This window comes from Ranitomeya imitator, chromosome 1 (genome assembly GCF_032444005.1).
Source record: "Ranitomeya imitator isolate aRanImi1 chromosome 1, aRanImi1.pri, whole genome shotgun sequence".
NCBI lineage: Eukaryota > Metazoa > Chordata > Amphibia > Anura > Dendrobatidae > Ranitomeya > Ranitomeya imitator.
In genome coordinates this window covers 568,656,611-568,675,741 of record NC_091282.1, presented here as the reverse complement: position 1 = coordinate 568,675,741, position 19,131 = coordinate 568,656,611, and the positions used below count along the sequence as shown (strand labels likewise).

The window sequence follows — 19,131 nt, the reverse complement described above, 5'->3', positions numbered from 1 at the left end:
TGTTCGAGCTGTCTAGCAGCCGCAAATCATGCAGCTGTGTCAACAAAAACGAAATCTCCGAGCACTCACAAATACTCGGAGACCACCCGAGCATGCTCGGGTAAAACCGAGCAACAAGTATACTCGCTCATCACTACTCCTGAACATGCCAATACCGCATATTTGGGGGGAAACCATTGTTTGGGCACACAGCAGGGCTCGGAAGAGAAGGAGCACCATTTGACTTTTTGAGTGCAAAATTTGCTGGAATCCTAAGCGGACGCAATGTCAGGTTAGGAGAGCCCATGATGTGCCTAAACAGTGGAAAACCCCACAAGTGACCCTATTTAGGAAACTAGACCCCTTAAGGAATGTATCTACATGGGTGGTGAGCACTTTGAACCCCCAGGTGCTTCACAGAAATTTAGAACATAGAACCGTAAAAATAAAAAGAAAATACATTTGTTTTCCATAAAATAATCCAAGCCCCGATTTTTATTTTCTCAAGGGTAACAGGAGAAAATAGAAGCCAAAAATGTTGCTATTTCTCATGAATACATCGATACGCCATGTGTGAAAGAAAACTACGGTTTGGGCACATGTCAGGGCTCCGAAGTAAAGGAGTGATGTTTTGGAATGCAGACTTTAATGAAATGGTCTGCATAGTCATGTCGCGTTTGCACAGCCCCGGATGTTCCTAAACTGTTAAAAAAAAAAAAAAAAGACCATAAGTAGAATTCATCTAGTGTTTTCCTGGTATTTGAACTGTATAACATGGTGGCATTTACATAAAATATGTAGAGTTCATCAGGTTGGCATATGTGAGTTGCATAGTATACTCCAGGTTATCATACGTGAGTTGTGTAAGTCAAAAATTAATTTAGTAGTCTATTAATGTGTGGTACAGTCTGAAGCATTCTTTTATATACATGCCAGGTTAGTTGGGGCAGGTGTCGCAGTGACAAATGGTGTCCTTGCTTATTCCCCTTTTGTAACAGACTGTGTACCTTTTTTGCAACCTTCCTTTGTTCGCAATTTCAGGGACCTCACTGATGAAATGTTGGCCTGCTATAATACTGACACCTTCAGTTCCGGAAGTTCTGGGGCCCGCTACTTCCTGACTGTGAAATATCAGGGCCTTAATCACTACCTCCTGGAATTGAAGGTATGACGTACCACTCTGGCCTGCACATTGGGATGGCAAAAAAAGTGTTGTACATTGCCATCTGTACAATGTGCACGGCCAGCTTCTTGTAACACTCCTTGCCTTTCTCATGGTACTGTACAGCTGGAGGACTTGATCAGAGAGATCAACTCCCCCCATGTTGTTGTTGTTGTACCCCAGTACACAGCGGTTCAGGTTCTGCTATCACCATGTATAGTGGTCAAGAAAAGGACATCCCACTTGTCCTTATTCTTGACCAGCAGCATTTTGTTGCTACATTGGGCTCTGCTCTCACTCTTTCTGAGCAGGTGCCCAATTAGCGTCATAGGGAGGTCTCTCCAATTTTTTGCGGACAGTACCGCAGGCTGCAGTACTTCGTGCAGAGAGGGACTTGAACAGTGGGATGCTGGTAAAAATGTTATCTTCATAGAGGCAATAACCTTGATCCAGCAGTGGGTGCACCAAATCCCACACAATTTTCCCACACAATTTTCCCACTCACTCCCAGGACAATGGGGCATTTAGGGGGTTTAATCCCTTCATAAACCCTAAACTTGTGGATGTACCCTGAGGTACTTTCACACAGGTAGTACAGCTGAATTACATACCTGGCCCTCTTACTGTGCAGTGTGGTAGAGCAGCTCACTCAGCGGTTCACGGAGGTAGAAACAGGAACACTGTCTCTAAGTCCGTCACTAGTTTATTAGGTACATGCGGCATAAACCATGGTGAAGTAAAATAAACACTGCCATTTGGGCAAAACAGGAAAGCAAAACAAAATGGTATCTTACAGTTCATATAGAAACCCAAAAGAAAAATGGACACTAAGAGCTAAAATATAACAATTTTATTATGACAATTTATTAGAGAACCATATAACTAGAGTACAAAAAATAGATAAAAACCAAGTAATGGGATGCAATGAAACAGGATAAAAAGAGGCGACACTAGTACCACACACGGGACAAATGACACATATATGGAGCAAAAAGATCATCAAAGGAACTATTCCAAAATCATGGACAGTTACACTGATACAAAAAAGTGCACAAAATCATACATAGATCACTAAGATTGATGTGTATTGCGTAATGCACATAATGAGATCATATTAGTGTTTATAAGAGTAAGATATGGAACAAATAATAAGTGCTCACAAATAAAGTGCCAATGCAGGGAGATACCCAATATGCAAGATGATATACAGTAAAGTGCCTAGTGCAAGAGATTGTATGTTTAAATGCTATCCATAAAGTACATAATATGGGCCAAATATATATAATGTGGCATACACTATACTAAGGCTGGAGGTAAGAGTCAAGCATAAGGGGAAAAGTCCCATACAATAAGGTAGATAAAGCCTATAGTCTGCCTACATACTACTAATGAAAGGGTACACATACAGAGTACCAACCTGCTGCCGTGTGCGGTAAGGGGAGCCCCGACGCGCGTTTCGCATGTGCTGCTTCCTCGGGGGGCGCTCAATATGTCTGCAGGGATCCGCCCGCTAAGGGCGAGCAAAAACACATGGTTCAGTTTAGCACCAACACAAGTTCTTTCCTGACGTTACTCTCTCCCAAACACACTGAATTTTGATTGCCTATGGAGGCTGACTATTTAAGCCCCAGACCACACCCTGGGGTGGAGATAAGGTGGACAACCTCCCCACGTAATGTTGTCCACAAAAATCCTGTCCTTAAACAAGATGCCTGGTTAATCCTTCTCAAAACTTAGTGTTCTGGAGCAGAACTTCTGGGTTTCAAATCAATAAAGCCAATAGCCTCCCCTCCAGCTTTTTGCCAGTGAATTTGTCACATCTGCCCCCTCTGCCCAAAGCTGGGGTTTTTTGCACCTTCACTCGCTAAACAGGGAAGTCTGGACAGCGCATGTGTGCTACCAAGTAGATTCATGGGCCTGTGCTCGATATAAAAACTAAAGTCCTGGAGCTCTAGACACCACCTAGTCACCCGGACATTCTTCCCTTCCTTTTCCCTCATCCATCTCAGGGGTGCTTGATCTAACACTAGCCTGAACTTGTTGCCTAACAGGTAATTTCTCAGGGTATCAATTGCCCACTTGATGTCCAAGCACACTCTCTCTACGATTTCATAGTTCTTTTCACAGGAGGAGTTTTTTTTACTCTGGTATAGGGCTGGATTTTGTCCCCATCTATTTCCTGGGACAACACAGCCTGCAAACCGACCTCAGAGGCGTCCATCTGGTCCATGAACTCCTTAGTAAAGTCAGGTGCGACCAAGACGGGCAGTTTCCATAAGGCGAGCTTCAACTCTGGAATGCCATCTCTGCTTCAGAATCCCATTTGGCCATTGACATCTTTGTGCTCTTGTGAAGATCAGTCAGGGGGGTGGCTGTCATGGCGAAATTCGAGATAAATTGCCTATATTATCCCACAATGCCCCAAAAACGACCTAACCTGCTTTTTGGAGACCGGTTGTGGACACTTTTGATTGCCTCCACCTTACCTATTTGCTGCTTTATTTCGCTCCTCCCAATGATGTAGCACAAGTATTTTGCCTTTTCTTTCCCCATGGTACACTTCTTTGGGTTTATGGTAAACCCTGCCTTCTTCAGTGCACCCAGTACTACCTGGACCGTCTGCAGATAACTTCCCCAGTCTGGGCTGAAGCTCACAATGTCGTCCAGATAAACTGCGATGTACTTTTTGTGAGAAGCTAGAATCCGGTCCATAGCCCTCTGCAAACTAGCTAGGACTCCTTGCATGCTGAACGGCTTCCTAGTCTGCTGAAAGCACCATTTTGGTGTAGACAAAGCCGTCATCCCCTTGGCTTTTGTGGACAGGATATTTTGTCAGTGCCCTTTTGTTAGGTCTCTCAATGAGAGTGTCAACCCGAGGCATCGAATGTGTCGAACTTGGGCACCTCTTTCAGCTTCCTATGGTCATTTCAGGAATGCCTCTCTCCATCCGGCTTCGGCACAAGGATAATAGGGCTGGACTAATCACTCTTTGACTCCTCAATGATGCCCTGTCTCAACATTGTCCTCACCTCCTTGGAGATCACCTCACGGTGGGCTTCTGGAATCCTATATGGCTTTTGGTTCACTCTCACATGGGATTCTGTCAGGATTTCAAGCTCAACAACTTGGGTACAACCTTGCAACTCCAAAAACAGGTCCCGATTCCTCTGAAACAGCTCTCTGCATTGTTGTTTGTGAGCCCGTGACCGTGTCTGCCACTGTGACATCCTTGACTCTGGCTTCAGAATTGGCCCTCAGCACGTCGCTTCAACCAGTTCCCTGTCTTGCCATAGTTTTGAGCATGTTAATGTGGTACACCTGGTTCTGCTTTCTTCTCCATTGTTGGTGGACCATCACTCAATTTTTTGACCACTTCATAAGGCCCTTGCCACTTGGCAACGAACTTACTTTTCACTGTGGGGATCAACTCTAACATCCATTCTCCAGGGCTAAACTATCTGTCTCGCCGACTGATTGTAGATCCTTGCCTGGGCATATTGTGCTTGAAGGAGGCTCTCCCTCACAATCGTCATCACCCTCGCGGTCCTGTCCTGCATCTGGGCCACATGTTTAATGCTTTGATGGGGTGTTACCTACGCTTCCCAGGTCGTCTTTGCAATGTTCAGAAGTCTCGGAGGGTGCCGTCCCTATAACAGCTGGAATGACGAGAATCCCATAGAGGCCTTGTGGGACTTCTGTAATGGAGAACAGTAGGTACGGTAATAGGCAATCCCAGTCCCAGCCATCATTCTCCATGACCTTCTTCAGCATAAATTTCAAGGTTTTGTTGAACCTCTCCATGAGGCCGTCCATCTGCAGACGATTCACATATGTCCTGGGTTGGGTAATCTGGGAGGGTCTTGCATAAGTCTCATTACCTTGGACATGAACGGCGTTTCTTGGTCCGTCAGTATCTCCCAGAGCAAGGCTCGTACAAGAGAAAACATGGAGTTTCTCTTGGTTATACTTCTGGCTGAGGAGTTCCTCAGTGGAACTGTCTCCGGGGACCTTGTTTTATAGGCCATGACCACCAACATGTATTGGTGGCCTTTGACGGACTTAACTAGGGCCATACAAGGTCCATGGTAATCCGTTCACTTTGGACCTCTATAATGGGTACCGGCTTAGGGGTCTGCGGACATGAAAACAGGAGTAGTTAACTGACATGTAGGATAGGATCGACAATAATTAACAATCTCCCGATTATTATGTTAGATGTTAATTACTACAGTATATTTTTTACTATCCCTAACCCAAAATATTTTCTTACCGTAACAACCGGAGGTTGATCACTGATGTGCGTCAGTAAACAGCGCTTGACAGCTGTTCGACAGATGCACAGATGATTCAGAAAAAATATTCTGTAGTAGACGACGATTACTACAGTATATTTTTACTGTCCCTAATCTAATCCCATGAACTAATCTAAATCATGTTTTACTCTATTCTTATTTGACAAAAAAATCACAGCTGGAAACCGTCCAGTAATGTTTGCCACTGACCAACGCTCTACAGCTTTAGGATGCATGCACGGATATGTTGGATAAAGGAGATAAAAAAAAAAAAGGGAAAGCAAAAAATAGAATTATTCTTACCGTTAATTCGGTTTCTAGGAGCCTTCCACAACAGCCACCAGGAGGTTGTCTCCATACCCTAATGGGGGACAGGAATCACAAGAGGTTAAAAACCCCTCCCACCTCCCATTAACCAGTGACTTACAACTGAACCCATAGCACCGGTTACCTTTAGGTTCTCAGAAAAATATCCAAGAACATCGGGAGGGAATTAATGCTGTCGTGGAAGGCTCCTAGAAACCGAATTAACGGTAAGAATAATTCGATTTTCTCTAGTAGCCTTCCACGACAGCCACCAGGAGGAATGCCAACCAATTCTGTATTTAGGGAGGGACCACAGCCTGAAGAACTTTTCGGCCAAAAGCAAGATCCCGATTGGACCAGAAGTCCAATCTATAATGCTTAGTAAATGTGTGTAGAGAAGACCATGTTGCTGCCCTGCAAATCTGCTCTGTTGAAGTGCCAGCCCTTTCAGCCCAAGAGACGGAAGTAGATCTGGTGGAATGAGCTTTTAGGCCCACAGGAATAGCAATATTCTGAGTTAGGTATGCTTCAGAAATGGCCTTTTTTATCCAGTTGGCAATGGTACTCTTCGCTACCTTCTTGCCTTTGTTTCTGCCAGAAAGATGAACGAAGAGATTTTTGTCAATTCTAAACGATTTAGTATGTTCTAAGTAGTATAACACTATACGTCGTACATCCAAGGTATGAAATCTGTGTTCTTCCGGATTTGAAGGATTGTGACAGAACGATGGGAGGACTATATCCTGTGATCGATGAAATTCTGACACTACCTTCGGTAGGAAACATGGATCTGGACGGAACACGATGGAGTCATCCCTTATGGTAAGATAAGGCTCTCTTACTGAAAGGGCTTGTATTTCCCCCACTCGTCTTGCAGTAGAAATTGCAACCAAGAAGGCCGTCTTGCAGGACAGAAGTTGCGAGGAACAAGATGATAATGGCTCAAATGGAGGAGCCGTAAGATCCTTTAGAACTATGTTTAAGTCCCATGATGGCACGAAAATTTGTGTTCTTGGACAATGTCTTGATGCTGCGACCATAAACCTCTTTATCCAACGATGACCCGCAAGGTCTTGATCGAAGACGGAGCTCAAGGCTGACACCTGAACTTTCAAGGTACTTGGCTTCAGGCCCAACTCTAATCCTTTTTGTAAAAAATCTAATATTTGTGAAATATTAGGATGAAAAGGGTCAGGTTTATGAGGATGACACCACGAGGAGAATCTATTCCAGATTTTGCCATATATGGCATTGGTAATAGGTTTTCTAGATTTCTGTAGAGTAGAGATTACTGACTCTGAAAGGCCCCTAGCTCTTAGTACCTGGGCTTCAATAGCCAGGCTGCCAGTTTGAACTTTTGTGGTTCTGGATGATAAAAGGGGCCCTGGCAGAGAAGATCTTCTGATGCTTGAAGAAAGACTGGACCGTCCACCTTCAGTTCTTCGATGAGGTGGTACCAGCTCCTCTTCGGCTATGCTGGAGCTACTAAGATAGCCTGGACCTGATCGTCCCGGATCTTCCGGAGGGTCTTCGCAAGTAACGATATTTGAGGGAACACGTATGCTAGATGGAACCTCCAAGTATGAGCGAAGGCGTCTACTCCCTGAGACCTGTCCTTGGGGTTTAGGGAGAAGTAGTTCTCGACCTGTGCATTCTGGCTGGACGCTAGAAGGTCTATATCGGGAAGACCCCATCTGTCTGTCAACATTCTGAAAACGTCCGCCTTCAGGCTCCATCCTCCTGGATGCAAGTCGTGACGACTTAGGCGATCTGCATGAATGTTCACTGACCCCCTGAGGTGTATCGCTGAAAGTGAGAGTAGATGTTTCTCTGCCCAGCAAAATATTCTGTTTGATATTGCTCTTAATTGGTTGAACTTCGGACTTCCCTGGTGTTTTAGATGCGCAACAGTCGTCATATTGTCCGAGTAAATTCTGACATGTTGACCTATAATGAGACTGCTGGCTGCCAGAAGGGCCCTCTCCACTGCCAACAATTCTCTGGAGTTGGAGGAACTGGAGCTTTCTCTCTGATTCCAGTGACCCTGGAATGGGATTTGCGAGACCACTGCTCCCCAACCTTTTTGACTGGCGTCTGTTGTCACTGTAATCAGCGGATCTTGCACCCAGTCTACTCCTTTCAGCAGGTTTGATTGGATCGCCCACCAGGTTAACGAGGCCTTTACCTTCCCTGGAGTGTAAACTATTCTGTTTAGGTAATTTGGATTGTTTTCTGAAGTGTGAGACCTTGGAAATTAGATTTATCCGATGTTCCTCTGGTAGGAAGGATTTTTGACCTTCTGAATCCTAGAGGACTCCGAGTAATTTCCTCACCTTTGATGGTGATAGCTGAGACTTTTTTAGATTTGGAATCCAACCCAAAAGCTGTAAGATGTTCAGAGTTTTGGAAATTCTCTGAGAACTTCGGCGGAAGGACCAATTATTAACAGGTCGTCCAAGTACGGTACTATAGCGATGTCTTGGCTCCTGATATGGGCTACTGCTTCTGCCATGACTCTGGAAAACACCCTTGGGGCTTAGGAGATCCCGAAGGGGAGAACATTGTATTGGAAATGTAAGATTTTTTTGGTTGAATTGGATCGCAAATCTTAGGTATTTCCTGTGACGAGGATGCATTGGAATATGGAAATAGGCATCCTTGAGGTCTATTGTTTTTACTGACTCCATCTTGAACTTGCGGTAGGTTATGTATTTGTTGAGAGCTTTTAGATTTATTATAATCCGAGATTGCCCGGAAGGCTTTTTTATCATGAAGTTACGGGAATAGTGTCCTTCCCCTTGCTCGTTCACCGGGACCATGGAAATAGCTCTTGAGTCTAGCAAGTCCTGTATTCCAGCCATCATCAACTTTTGAGTCTCCCGAGATGACGGGGAGGTGACTCTTAAGATCCTGGGAGGAGGCGCATCGAACTCTATCAGTAGACCCTGTTGGATAACACTCACCACCCAGGGGCTGTTGGAGATATTCTGCCAACTGTGAACGAAGTTCGAAAGCCTCCCCCCCACCGGATCGGAGTCATTGCTTTTCTTGTTGTGTTTGTTGGGGAATAAGGATGTTTTTAGGCTTCCCCTTAGCATAACTCCACCTCCCGGTTTTTCCTTTCCCTTTACCCTGGGAGGGCTGGGGCTGGGAGGGTCGAAAAAAACGCTTCCTGGGAGGTCTCTGTTCAGGAAGGGTTTTCTTTCTGTCTGTGGCTTTCTCTAAGATGTCATCTAAAGAGGGCCCAAACACGTAGTCACCCTTAAAGGGAATGGAACATAGTTTTATTTTTGAAGTAACGTCTCTGCTCCACATTTTTAACCAGAGAGCTCATCTGGCTGAATTTGTCTGGACCAAGGATCTGGCGGCCACCCGGATAGATTCCAGTGAGGCGTCTGCAAGGAACCCTGTTGCTCTGTGCAAGATAGGCAAGGAGTCCAGTACCTCCTCTCTCGGGGTACCCTGAGAGATGTGGCTTTTTAACTCTTCTATCCAATGGAAGAGAGAGCGGGCAACGCAGGTGAATCTGAGGGCCGAGGTAGACGTTTCCCAGGACTTTTTGAGAAGGCTCTCAATCTTCCTATGCAAGGGGTCCTTTAATTGGGAAGAATCTTCGAACGGCAGAGCCGTCTTCTTAGCCACTCTAGCCACCTGGACATCAATTTTTGGGATGCTCCATTTTATTGAGTCCTCATCAAGAGGAAACCGATGTTTAAAATCTGGAGGCGTTGTTAGCCTTTTCTCGGGCAATTCCCATTCATTATTAATCATATCTATTATGCTTTTATGGACGGGAAACCCAGGTTGTTTTTCAGTATGTATACCGAACAGTTCGTCTTGTATAGACTGAGGAACTGATTCCTCTTTTAGCCCCATGGTGTTCTTCACTGCAGACACCAATTCCTCAATATATTCAGAGGAAAAAAGGTATTTCCTAATTTCCGCAGATTTATGGGGTAACACATCTTCCCATTTGACAGAGGAAGACGTATAAGACCCCTCAGACTCTGACTCAGAATACTCCTGGATTTTCCTCTTTTTGGGGAGTGATGGACCTGGTGAGGATGGTGGTGGCGGTGAGGGTGGGGCGAGTGTGGCCAAAGAGGTTTGAACCTCCTGCCTAACCAAGGAGCGAATTTCATCAATCAATGAAGGGTGTTCCGCTCGGACGATTTTATCCGTACAAGGTTGGCACAACTTTTTCTCCCAATCTAGTGGCATTTTCACATTACAGGTAGCACATTTGCGTTTGGTAATGTTTTTAGGGCCAGGCTTGACTCCCTGCAATGAGAGAGGAAGCAGTGTAAGAAGGTATATTTAAATGTACCTTTAAATGGGACCCCCTCTGCCACACTTACTAGGGCTTGAGGAGCGCTGGGCTCTGCAGCTGCAGGGCAAGACGAATCCATGCTACAGCTGGCTTACCTGAGACGTCTTCGCAGCTTATATAGAAAATAAGCCTGCACCAGCGCGTGGCAATTAGCCTCCCCTCCCCCTCTGCAGTCCCAGGCAGGCGTGCGAGGATGCAGCGTGCCTCGCACGCCGTTCGGTGATCCATAGCGCTGGACTGTGTCGCTCCTGTACAGGAGCGCCGACCCGGAAGTGGAGAGTCACCTGACTTCCGGGTCGCCGAACAGCGTGCGCTGGAGGGGGAGACGCCGGAGAGCTCAGGGAGGCCTCCGGGTGGGCTCACCGACCAGCTTTGTCCCCGCAAGAGGACGCAGGAGGACCGGGAACGCGGTCCCAGAATCCAGAGGAGACGGGAGGCACAGCGCAGGAGGAAGCCCCGGGGAACCCGACCATTAGTGCCCGGCAAAGAAATAAAAAACCAGGTACACTGCTAGAGCCGCCACTGCAGCGCACCAGTAACCTCTCCATACCCCATGGGGGAAAGGAAAGACACTGGTTAATGGGAGGTGGGAGGGGTTTTTAACCTCTTGTGCTTCCTGTCCCCCATTAGGGTATGGAGACAACCTCCTGGTGGCTGTCGTAGAAGGCTACTAGAGAAGTTCTTGCCTAAAGCAAGTGTGGATGCTAATCAGTGATGTACATCTGACCGGTGTCTGCAGGAAACACACACGGAGTGGTGCAAGGGAAGGGGAAAAGAATTGTGGAATGCTGAGAGCACGAGTGTGGATCAGTGATTTGCTTCCAACGCTCAGCAGCTACTGGATGCACACATGGAGGTGGTGCAAAGGGGTGGGGAGATGGACAGGTACAAAATAAAAATCCTGGAAAACAGCGAGCAAGGACTGTGATCAATGATATACATCACTGATCAACGCTTGTTGGCTGCAGAACGCACAAAAAAGAAAAAACTGCCAAAAATTGAGCGATCAAGTACTGATTAGCGATTGTCAAAAGGGAAGGGGGTGTAAAAGGCGTGAGAGGGGGATTGGGGTGGGTTAGGAAAGATCAGGGATCAGCAACTCTTATTTCTTCTTTTCAGCAGTAGCAGGCAGCAGCAGAAGCAATTGTGATGCCACAGAAGCCTGTGATATCACAAGGCCCAGCACGGCGCACAGAGGGACAGAATAACTGCCCTGTACAAATCCGCAGCTAATAAGAGGAATTACAGATCGGTCACTGCCATGTCAAATCGCTGTGCAATCGATGTCATCGTCAATCACCCCAATCAGAACTGGCCCTGGTGTCTTATAACACCGATCCTAGGCTGGACATTGGTGTTTCAGGCAATCCCATTGCCTGAGACACTGGTAAACGCTACAATTGGCTGTTGCAGGGGGTTCCAATCGGGAGTGGGGGATGGCGGGCAATCATAGTGATCGTAGTTGCAGGGGCCGCGTCACCCCCTCCCCAAGATGACAATGCTATGTGTTCAGCTCTAAAGGTACCTTCACACTAAACGACGCTGCAGCGATCCAGACAACGATCCGGATCGCTGCAGCGTCGCTGTTTGGTCGCTGGAGAGCTGTCACACAGACCGCTCTCCAGCGACCAACGATGCCGGTAACCAGGGTAAACATCGGGTTACTAAGCGCAGGGCCGCGCTAAGTAACCCGATGTTTACCCTGGTTACCATCCTAAAAGTAAAAAAAACAAACGCTTCATACTTACCTTCCGCTGTCTGTCCTCGGCGCTGTGCTTCTCTGTACTGGCTGTGAGCACAGTGGCCGGAAAGCAGAGCGGTGACGTCACCGCTCTGCTTTCCGGCCGCTGTGCTCACAGTGAGTGCAGGAAAGCACAGCGCCGGGGACAGACAGCGGTAGGTAAGTATGTAGTGTTTGTTTTTTTTACTTTTAGGATGGTATCCAGGGTAAACATCGGGTTACTAAGCGCGGCCCTGCACTTAGTAACCCGATGTTTACCCTGGTTATCAGCGAAGACCTCGCTGAATCGGTGTCACACACGCCGATTCAGCGATGTCAGCGGGAGAGCCAGCGACCAAAGAAAGTGCTGGCCCTCTAGCCCCGACCAACGACATCACAGCAGGATTCTGATCGCTGCTGCGTGTCACACTGAACGATATCGCTAGCGAGGACGCTGCAGCGTCACGGATCGCTAGCGATATCGTTTAGTGTGAAGGTACCTTAAGATGGTGACTGCAGATAAATGAGAGCTCAGTTTAGCAATGACGTACAAGTACATCTCAGGTCGGTAAGGCTGGTGCCTTAAGGTCGGAAAGGAGTTAAAAATCATACAATTTAGAATTTCTAGTTTTTATTTTTAGATTCTGTCTCTAACAGTTGAAATGTACCTACGATAAAAAATTCCAGACCTCTCCATTCTCTGTAGGTGCGAATACTTGCAAAATCTGCAGTGTATTACCGGTAAATACTTATTTTCCCCACTGTACAGTCATGGCCAAAAGTATTGACACCCCTGCAATTCTGTCAGATAATACTCATTTTCTTCCTGAAAATGATTGCAAACACAAATTATTTGGTATTCTCTTCATTTAATTTGTCTTAAATGAAAAAAAACACAAAAAGAATTGTCCTAAAGCCAAATTGGATATAATTCCACACCAAACATAAAAAAGGGGGTGGACAAAAGTATTGGCACTGTTCGAAAAATCATATGAAGCTTCTCTAATTTGTGTAATTAACAGCACCTGTAACTTACCTGTGGCACCTAACAGGTGTTGGCAATAACTAAATCACACTTGCAGCCAGTTGACATGGATTAAAGTTGACTCAACCTCTGTCCTGTGTCCTTGTGTGTACCACAATGAGCATGGAGAAAAGAAAGAAGACCAAAGAACTGTCTGAGGACTTGAGAAACCAAATTGTGAGGAAGCATGAGCAATCTCAAGGCTAGAAGTCCATCTTCAAAGACCTGAATGTTCCTGTGTCTACCGTGCGCAGTGTCATCAAGAAGTTTCAAGCCCATAGCACTGTGGCTAACCTCCCTAGATGTGGACGGAAAAGAAAAATTGACAAGAGATTTCAATGCAAGATTGTGCGGATGTTGGATAAAGAACCTCGACTAACATCCAATCAAGTTCAAGCTGCCCTGCAGTCTGAGGGCACAACAGTGTCAACCCGTACTATCCGTCGGCGTCTGAATGAAAAGGGACTATATGGTATGAGACCCAGGAAGACCCCACTTCTTACCCCGAGACCTAAAAAAAGCCAGGCTGGAGATTGCCAAAACTTACCTGAAAAAGCCTAAAACGTTTTGGAAGAATGTTGTCTGGTCAGATGAGACAAAAGTAGAGCTTTTTGGGCAAAGGCATCAACATAGAGTTTACAGGAGAAAAAAGGCATTCAAAGAAAAGAACACAGTCCCTACAGTCAAACATGGCGGAGGTTCCCTGATGTTTTGGGGTTTCTTTGCTGCCTCTGGCACTGGACTGCTTGACCGTGTGCATGGCATTATGAAGTCTGAAGACTACCAACAAATTTTGCAGCATAATGTAGGGCCCAGTGTAAGAAAGCTGCGTCTCCCTCAGAGGTCATGGGTCTTCCAGCAGGACAATGACCCAAAACACACTTCAAAAAGCACTAGAAAATGGTTTGAGAGAAAGCACTGGAGACTTCTAAGGTGGCCAGCAATGAGTCCAGACCTGAATCCCATAGAACACCTGTGGAGAGATCTAAAAATGGCAGTTTGGAGAAGGCACCCTTCAAATATCAGGGACCTGGAGCAGTTTGCCAAAGAGGAATGGTCTAAAATTCCAGCAGAGCATTGTAAGAAACTCATTGATGGTTACCGGAAGCGGTTGGTCGCAGTTATTTTGGCTAAAGGTTGTGCAACCAAGTATTAGGCTAGGTTCACATTGCGTTAGTGCAGTCCGTTTAGCGCATACGCTAACGAACTGCGTTAACACAATGTCCAAAAAGGGACTGCGTTTAGCGATCGTGCTAGCGCAGATGCCCAATCTGCGCTAGCGAGAACGGACCCAAAAACGCTGCAAGCAGCGTTCGAGGTCCGTCACAAAATAACAGAACATCGCTAACGCATGCCAAAAATGGCATGCGTTAGGATGCGTTACATACATTGCGGTCAATGGGTGCGTTAACGGATCCATTACATTGCGTTAGTGGCGCTATGTAACGGATTCCGTTAGTGGATACCCACTTACGCAATGTGAACTTAGCCTTAGGCTGAGGGTGCCAATACTTTTGTCTGGCCCATTTTTGAAGTTTTGTGTGAAATGATCAATGTTTTGCTTTTTGCTTCATTCTCTTTTGTGTTTTTTCATTTAAGACAAATTAAATGAAGATAATAATACCAAAGAATTTGTGATTGCAATCATTTTCAGGAAGAAAATTAATCAATTATCTGACAGAGTTGCAGGGGTCTCAATACTTTTGGCCATGACTGTATTATTCCTTTCAACACTAGTACTCTCATCCGTTCCACATTAAGTATAAGTGGAGTTCTGTTTCATTCTTTGTTTCTGTCTAGGACCTATGAGGAGACACGAGTAGAAGATGTTCAGCAGATTACAGTTGAGATGGAGCCAAGACAATGTGATACTGTGATTCAACCAGAAATGGAAAAGCACGGGTATGAAATTACCAAAATAAAGATATTTGCACCAAAAATTGCATAAAAATATTCTTCTAGAGGAGTAATCTTAGAAAGAGCAAAAACTATATACCCAAGGTAAGATTTTTTTTTTCTCTGTGATCAATTCATTGCAGCTTTTTCCCTTTTACAGTGAGGCCTCAGGCTGTTCTGGGAGGACTTGTCTGGTTGAAGAAACAGGCAGTCAGCGATCTGAGGAAGATGATGAGGTGCCTGTGACGGACATTTATTTTGTAAGTTCATTCAAGGCTTCTGAAATATTTGTTTAGATGAAATGATAAAGTGGCCTAGTATCTAGACTTTTAGGGTAAGGTCAGACTGGACAGCACTGACAAAACAGCACCATGGATGAAAATCAGGGCATCATCATTGATTGGTAGGTGGGCATATATAGTTTTGCTGGAAACTTCTGTTATCGGCAAAACAGTACATCCCCTGGTCACACTGTTTTTTCTTAGGGAAACAACTGTTTTCATGCACCCATTTATCATGCAATATAAAATACACGTTGTTTCCTTTTTTGCTTGCATTGTGACCATGTCAATGCTGACTTCTCCGTTTTTCAAATAAGAACTTAGTTATTGGAAGAATAATTACGATAATTATGGACTCAGATTAACCGGCAACTGCTTCTGCATTTCAAATAGAAAACAACCAGCCAAAATGAGACAAGAGCTATTCCCTCCCTTATTATCCCTGTTTTTTTTTTTGGGATCCATATTAAAGAGTTTGGATATAATCTTTATATCTAGCTCATTATGCAGATTGCAATGCACAGAATGTCAGCTTTAGTTCATGTTTTTAAAGAAGTTGTTCACTTGGTGAATCTCTTTATTTGAAAGAAGTAGTCCCCATTGTGAAGTAAATAAAAAAGAATATATACTCTTTGTGCACCAGTGCAGCTATAGTGTCTGCGCTGGAGCCTCCCGACAATCCGCAACTGCTATTCTGCTTCTGTGCTCTCATTTCTTCTGCTTGTCCTACATTCATCTGAGGTGAGAGCATCAGCAGAGCCCAAAAGCGGACACTGATTACCTACAGGGTTCTTGTGGCATAACCGTGTCACACAAACCCTGGCAAACTGTCGTCCAACATCGGTGGAACAGAATTGGCGCTGTAGGGGAGTATCTGTTAATTTTGTTTAACAACGTGATTTCATAATTTAAAAAGTGGTCCAATTATTGGACAACACCTTTTAAAGGTAACCTTTCAGTAAGATTGTGTACATTGACTTACAGTGTTAGGTCTGCGCCCTTATATTGGTTACAATGATACTGCATGTTGGTTGATGAAATCCGTCTTGTATTTCTTGTGTAATCTTTATTTTCAGCTTTTAGTTAATGATATGCCCGTGCCCCCGGGCGGCCTGTGGGGGGTTCTTCATGTGGTGCTCTGCTTAGGTATTCATAATGCAGACTGCTGACAGGTCACTGATCCCTCAGTGACTTGCCCCCTAGTTTGCATAATGAATATCTGTACATATATATATATATATATATATATATCACGGTGGCGCAGTGGTTAGCACAGCAGCCTTGCAGCGCTGGAGTCCTGGGTTCTAATCCCACCTTGGACAACATCTGCAAAGAGTTTGTATGTTCTCTCCGTGCTTGCGTGGGTTTCCTCCGGGCACTCCGGTTTCCTCCCACATTCCAAAGACATACTGATAGGGAATTTAGATTGTGAGCCCCATCTGGGACAGCGATGATAATGTGTGCAAACTGTAAAGCGCTGCGGAATATGTTAGCGCTATATAAAAATAAAGATTATTATTATTATTATTATATATATATATACGGTATATTTTTTAAAACCTTCTGCAGGCAGGTGCCAGCTGTGGCACCTGCTCTACAGCATAATTACATGTTTAAGGCTACGTTCACATTAGCGTTTTGCGCGGTTGCGTTGGGCGCAGCCGCGGCGACGCATGCGTCATGCGCCCCTATATTTAACATGGGGGCGCATGGACATGCGTTGTGCTGCGTTTTGCGACGCATGCGGTTTTTTTGCCGCAAGCGTTGGGCGCCGAAAACGCAGCAAGTTGCATTTTTTTTGCGTCCAAATTTCAGCAAAAAAGGATGCATGCGTCGCAAAATGCTGCGTTTTAGCGTGTGTTTTGTTGCGTTTTTGTTTGCGTTGTGCGTTGCGTCTCCGACGCAACATCGCACAACGCAAATGTGAACGTAGCCTAAATCATATGTCTATAGCTGTGATCTCCACTTGGGAAGAAAAAAAAATTCCTCCTCCAAGATGGCGCTGCCCACGCCTGCGTAGCAACAGCTCTCGGCTGTCTCCGAGCTGCTACTGTGTCTTGGAGGAGGAATTTTTTTTTTCTTCTCCAGTAAGATGGCACCACCAGCGCATGCGCTGTAGCAGCTATCAGATCACAGCTATAGACACCAATAGCTGCTACTGTGCAGGCACGGCAGGCGCCATTTTCAAATTGTTTTTTTTTCTAAATAAAATTTATTATTGGCATATAAAACATGCAAATATGCTGCAGAGCAGATGCCACGGCTGGCAACTGCCTGCAGAAGGTTTTTTTGTTTTTTGTTTTTATATGAAATACTTGTATTTCCATGAAACTTTGAACTGTAATATTTGATTATTTTTAGAGCTGGTCAGTTGTTCCTCTGTTGAATTTGCAAAAAATGTATAAATAAATTGAGTTTTGTCATTTCCCTTGTCATTTTTTGCAAACCCTTATGATAAGGAGAATACTAACACCCATTTATTTATAAATATAAGGAGATATAACAGAAGAATGGCAAAATAAAGCATTCTAAAACAATAAAAAAGTTTTCTGTGGGCAATGCAAGTATTTGCTAAAATATACACTGCTTAAAAAGTAATGGGAACACTTAAACAACACAATGTATCTCCAAGTCAATCACACTTCTGTGATATCAACCTGTCCAGTTATGAAGCAACACTGATTGTGAATCCATTTCTCCTGCTGTTGTGCAAATGGAACAGACAACAGGTAGAAATGATAGGCAATTAGCAAGACAACCCCTATAAGGGAGTGGTTCTGCAGGGGGTGACTACAGACCATTTCTCTGTTCTCATCCTTTTTGGCTGTTGTTTTGGTCACTTTTGCATTTTGACATTGCTCTCACCCGTAGAAATACAGTAGCATGAGATGGTTTCTACTGTACAACCCACAGAAGATTCTCAGGTAGCGCAGCTCAACCAAGATGGCACAGCAATGCGAGCTGTGGCAAGAAGGGTAGCTGTGTCTGTCAGCAAAGTGTTCAGAGCATGGAGCAGATACCAAGAGACAGGCCAGTGTACAGGAGTCGTGGAGGGGCCCATAGGAAGGCAACAACCCAGCAGCAGTACTGCTAATGCCTCCTTTGTGCAAGGAGAAACTGGAGGTTCAGTGCCAGAGCCCTACAAAATGACCTCCAGAATGCCACTAACATCCATGTGTCTGCTCAAGCTGTCAGAAACCGACTCTATGAGGGTGATGTGAGGGCTCAGCGTCCACAAATGGGTGTTGAACATTTGCCAGAGAACACCAAGAATAGAAGATTTGACATTGGCACCCTGTGCTCTTCACGGATGAGAGCAGGTTCACACTGAGCACATGACAGATTCTAGAGAACTTTCTGCTGCCTGCAACATCTTCCAGTATGACCTGTCTGGCAGTGGGTCAGTAATGGTTTGGGCAAGCATTTCTTTGGAGTGCCACACCGACCTCCACGTGCTAACCAGAAGTACCATGACTGCCATTAGGTACCCAGATAAGATCCTCAGACCCAATGATGGAACCATATGTAGGTGCAGTGGACCCTGGGTTTCTTCTGATGCATGACAATACTAGGCCTCATTTGGCTGAAGTGTCAGCAGTTCCTGCATGATAAAAGCATTGATGCTATGGACTGGCCTGCCCTTTCCCCAGACCGTAATCCATTCGAGCTCATCTGGGACATCATGTCTTGTTTCATCCACCAATGCCACATTTCACCACAGACTGTCTGGGAGATAATATCTACCGCCTGATCAGAAGCATGCCCAGGTGTTGGAGGAAGGTCATACAGGCACATGGAGGTCATTCACACAACTGAGCATTATTTCCTTGTTTTGAGGCATTTCCACTGAAGTTGGATCAGCCTGTAATTTGATTTTCCACTTTGATTTTGAGCAGCATTCCAAATCCAGACCTCCATGGGATATTCATTTTGATTCACATAGATAATTATGTTTTACTAGATGGTGACCCGATGCATCGGGTATTCTAGAATATGTATGTAGTTAGATTTCAGAATAATGAATGCACAGGATTCGGCCAGCTGGGAGCGACCAATCAGCGAAGCATGGTTCAAATCCCGCGCCAATTCGCGGCGGGACTGCGACTGTCGCTGATTGTTTGCAGCCGGGCATGACCAATCA

The 19,131-nt window shown here is 45.2% G+C and overlaps 1 protein-coding gene across 10 annotated transcripts in view; it reads left to right on the top strand.

Moving 5' to 3' along the window:
- The window catches only part of PIP5K1C (phosphatidylinositol-4-phosphate 5-kinase type 1 gamma), a 264,928-nt gene that overhangs the window by 187,474 nt on the left and 58,323 nt on the right, over positions 1–19,131 (top strand). For all 10 annotated transcript variants that reach the window (XM_069767800.1, XM_069767795.1, XM_069767799.1 and 7 more), the window contains 2 exons: positions 14,614–14,715; positions 14,870–14,969. In XM_069767800.1, coding sequence (XP_069623901.1) covers positions 14,614–14,715; positions 14,870–14,969 — 202 coding nt within the window. The remainder of the gene's footprint in view (positions 1–14,613; positions 14,716–14,869; positions 14,970–19,131) is intronic.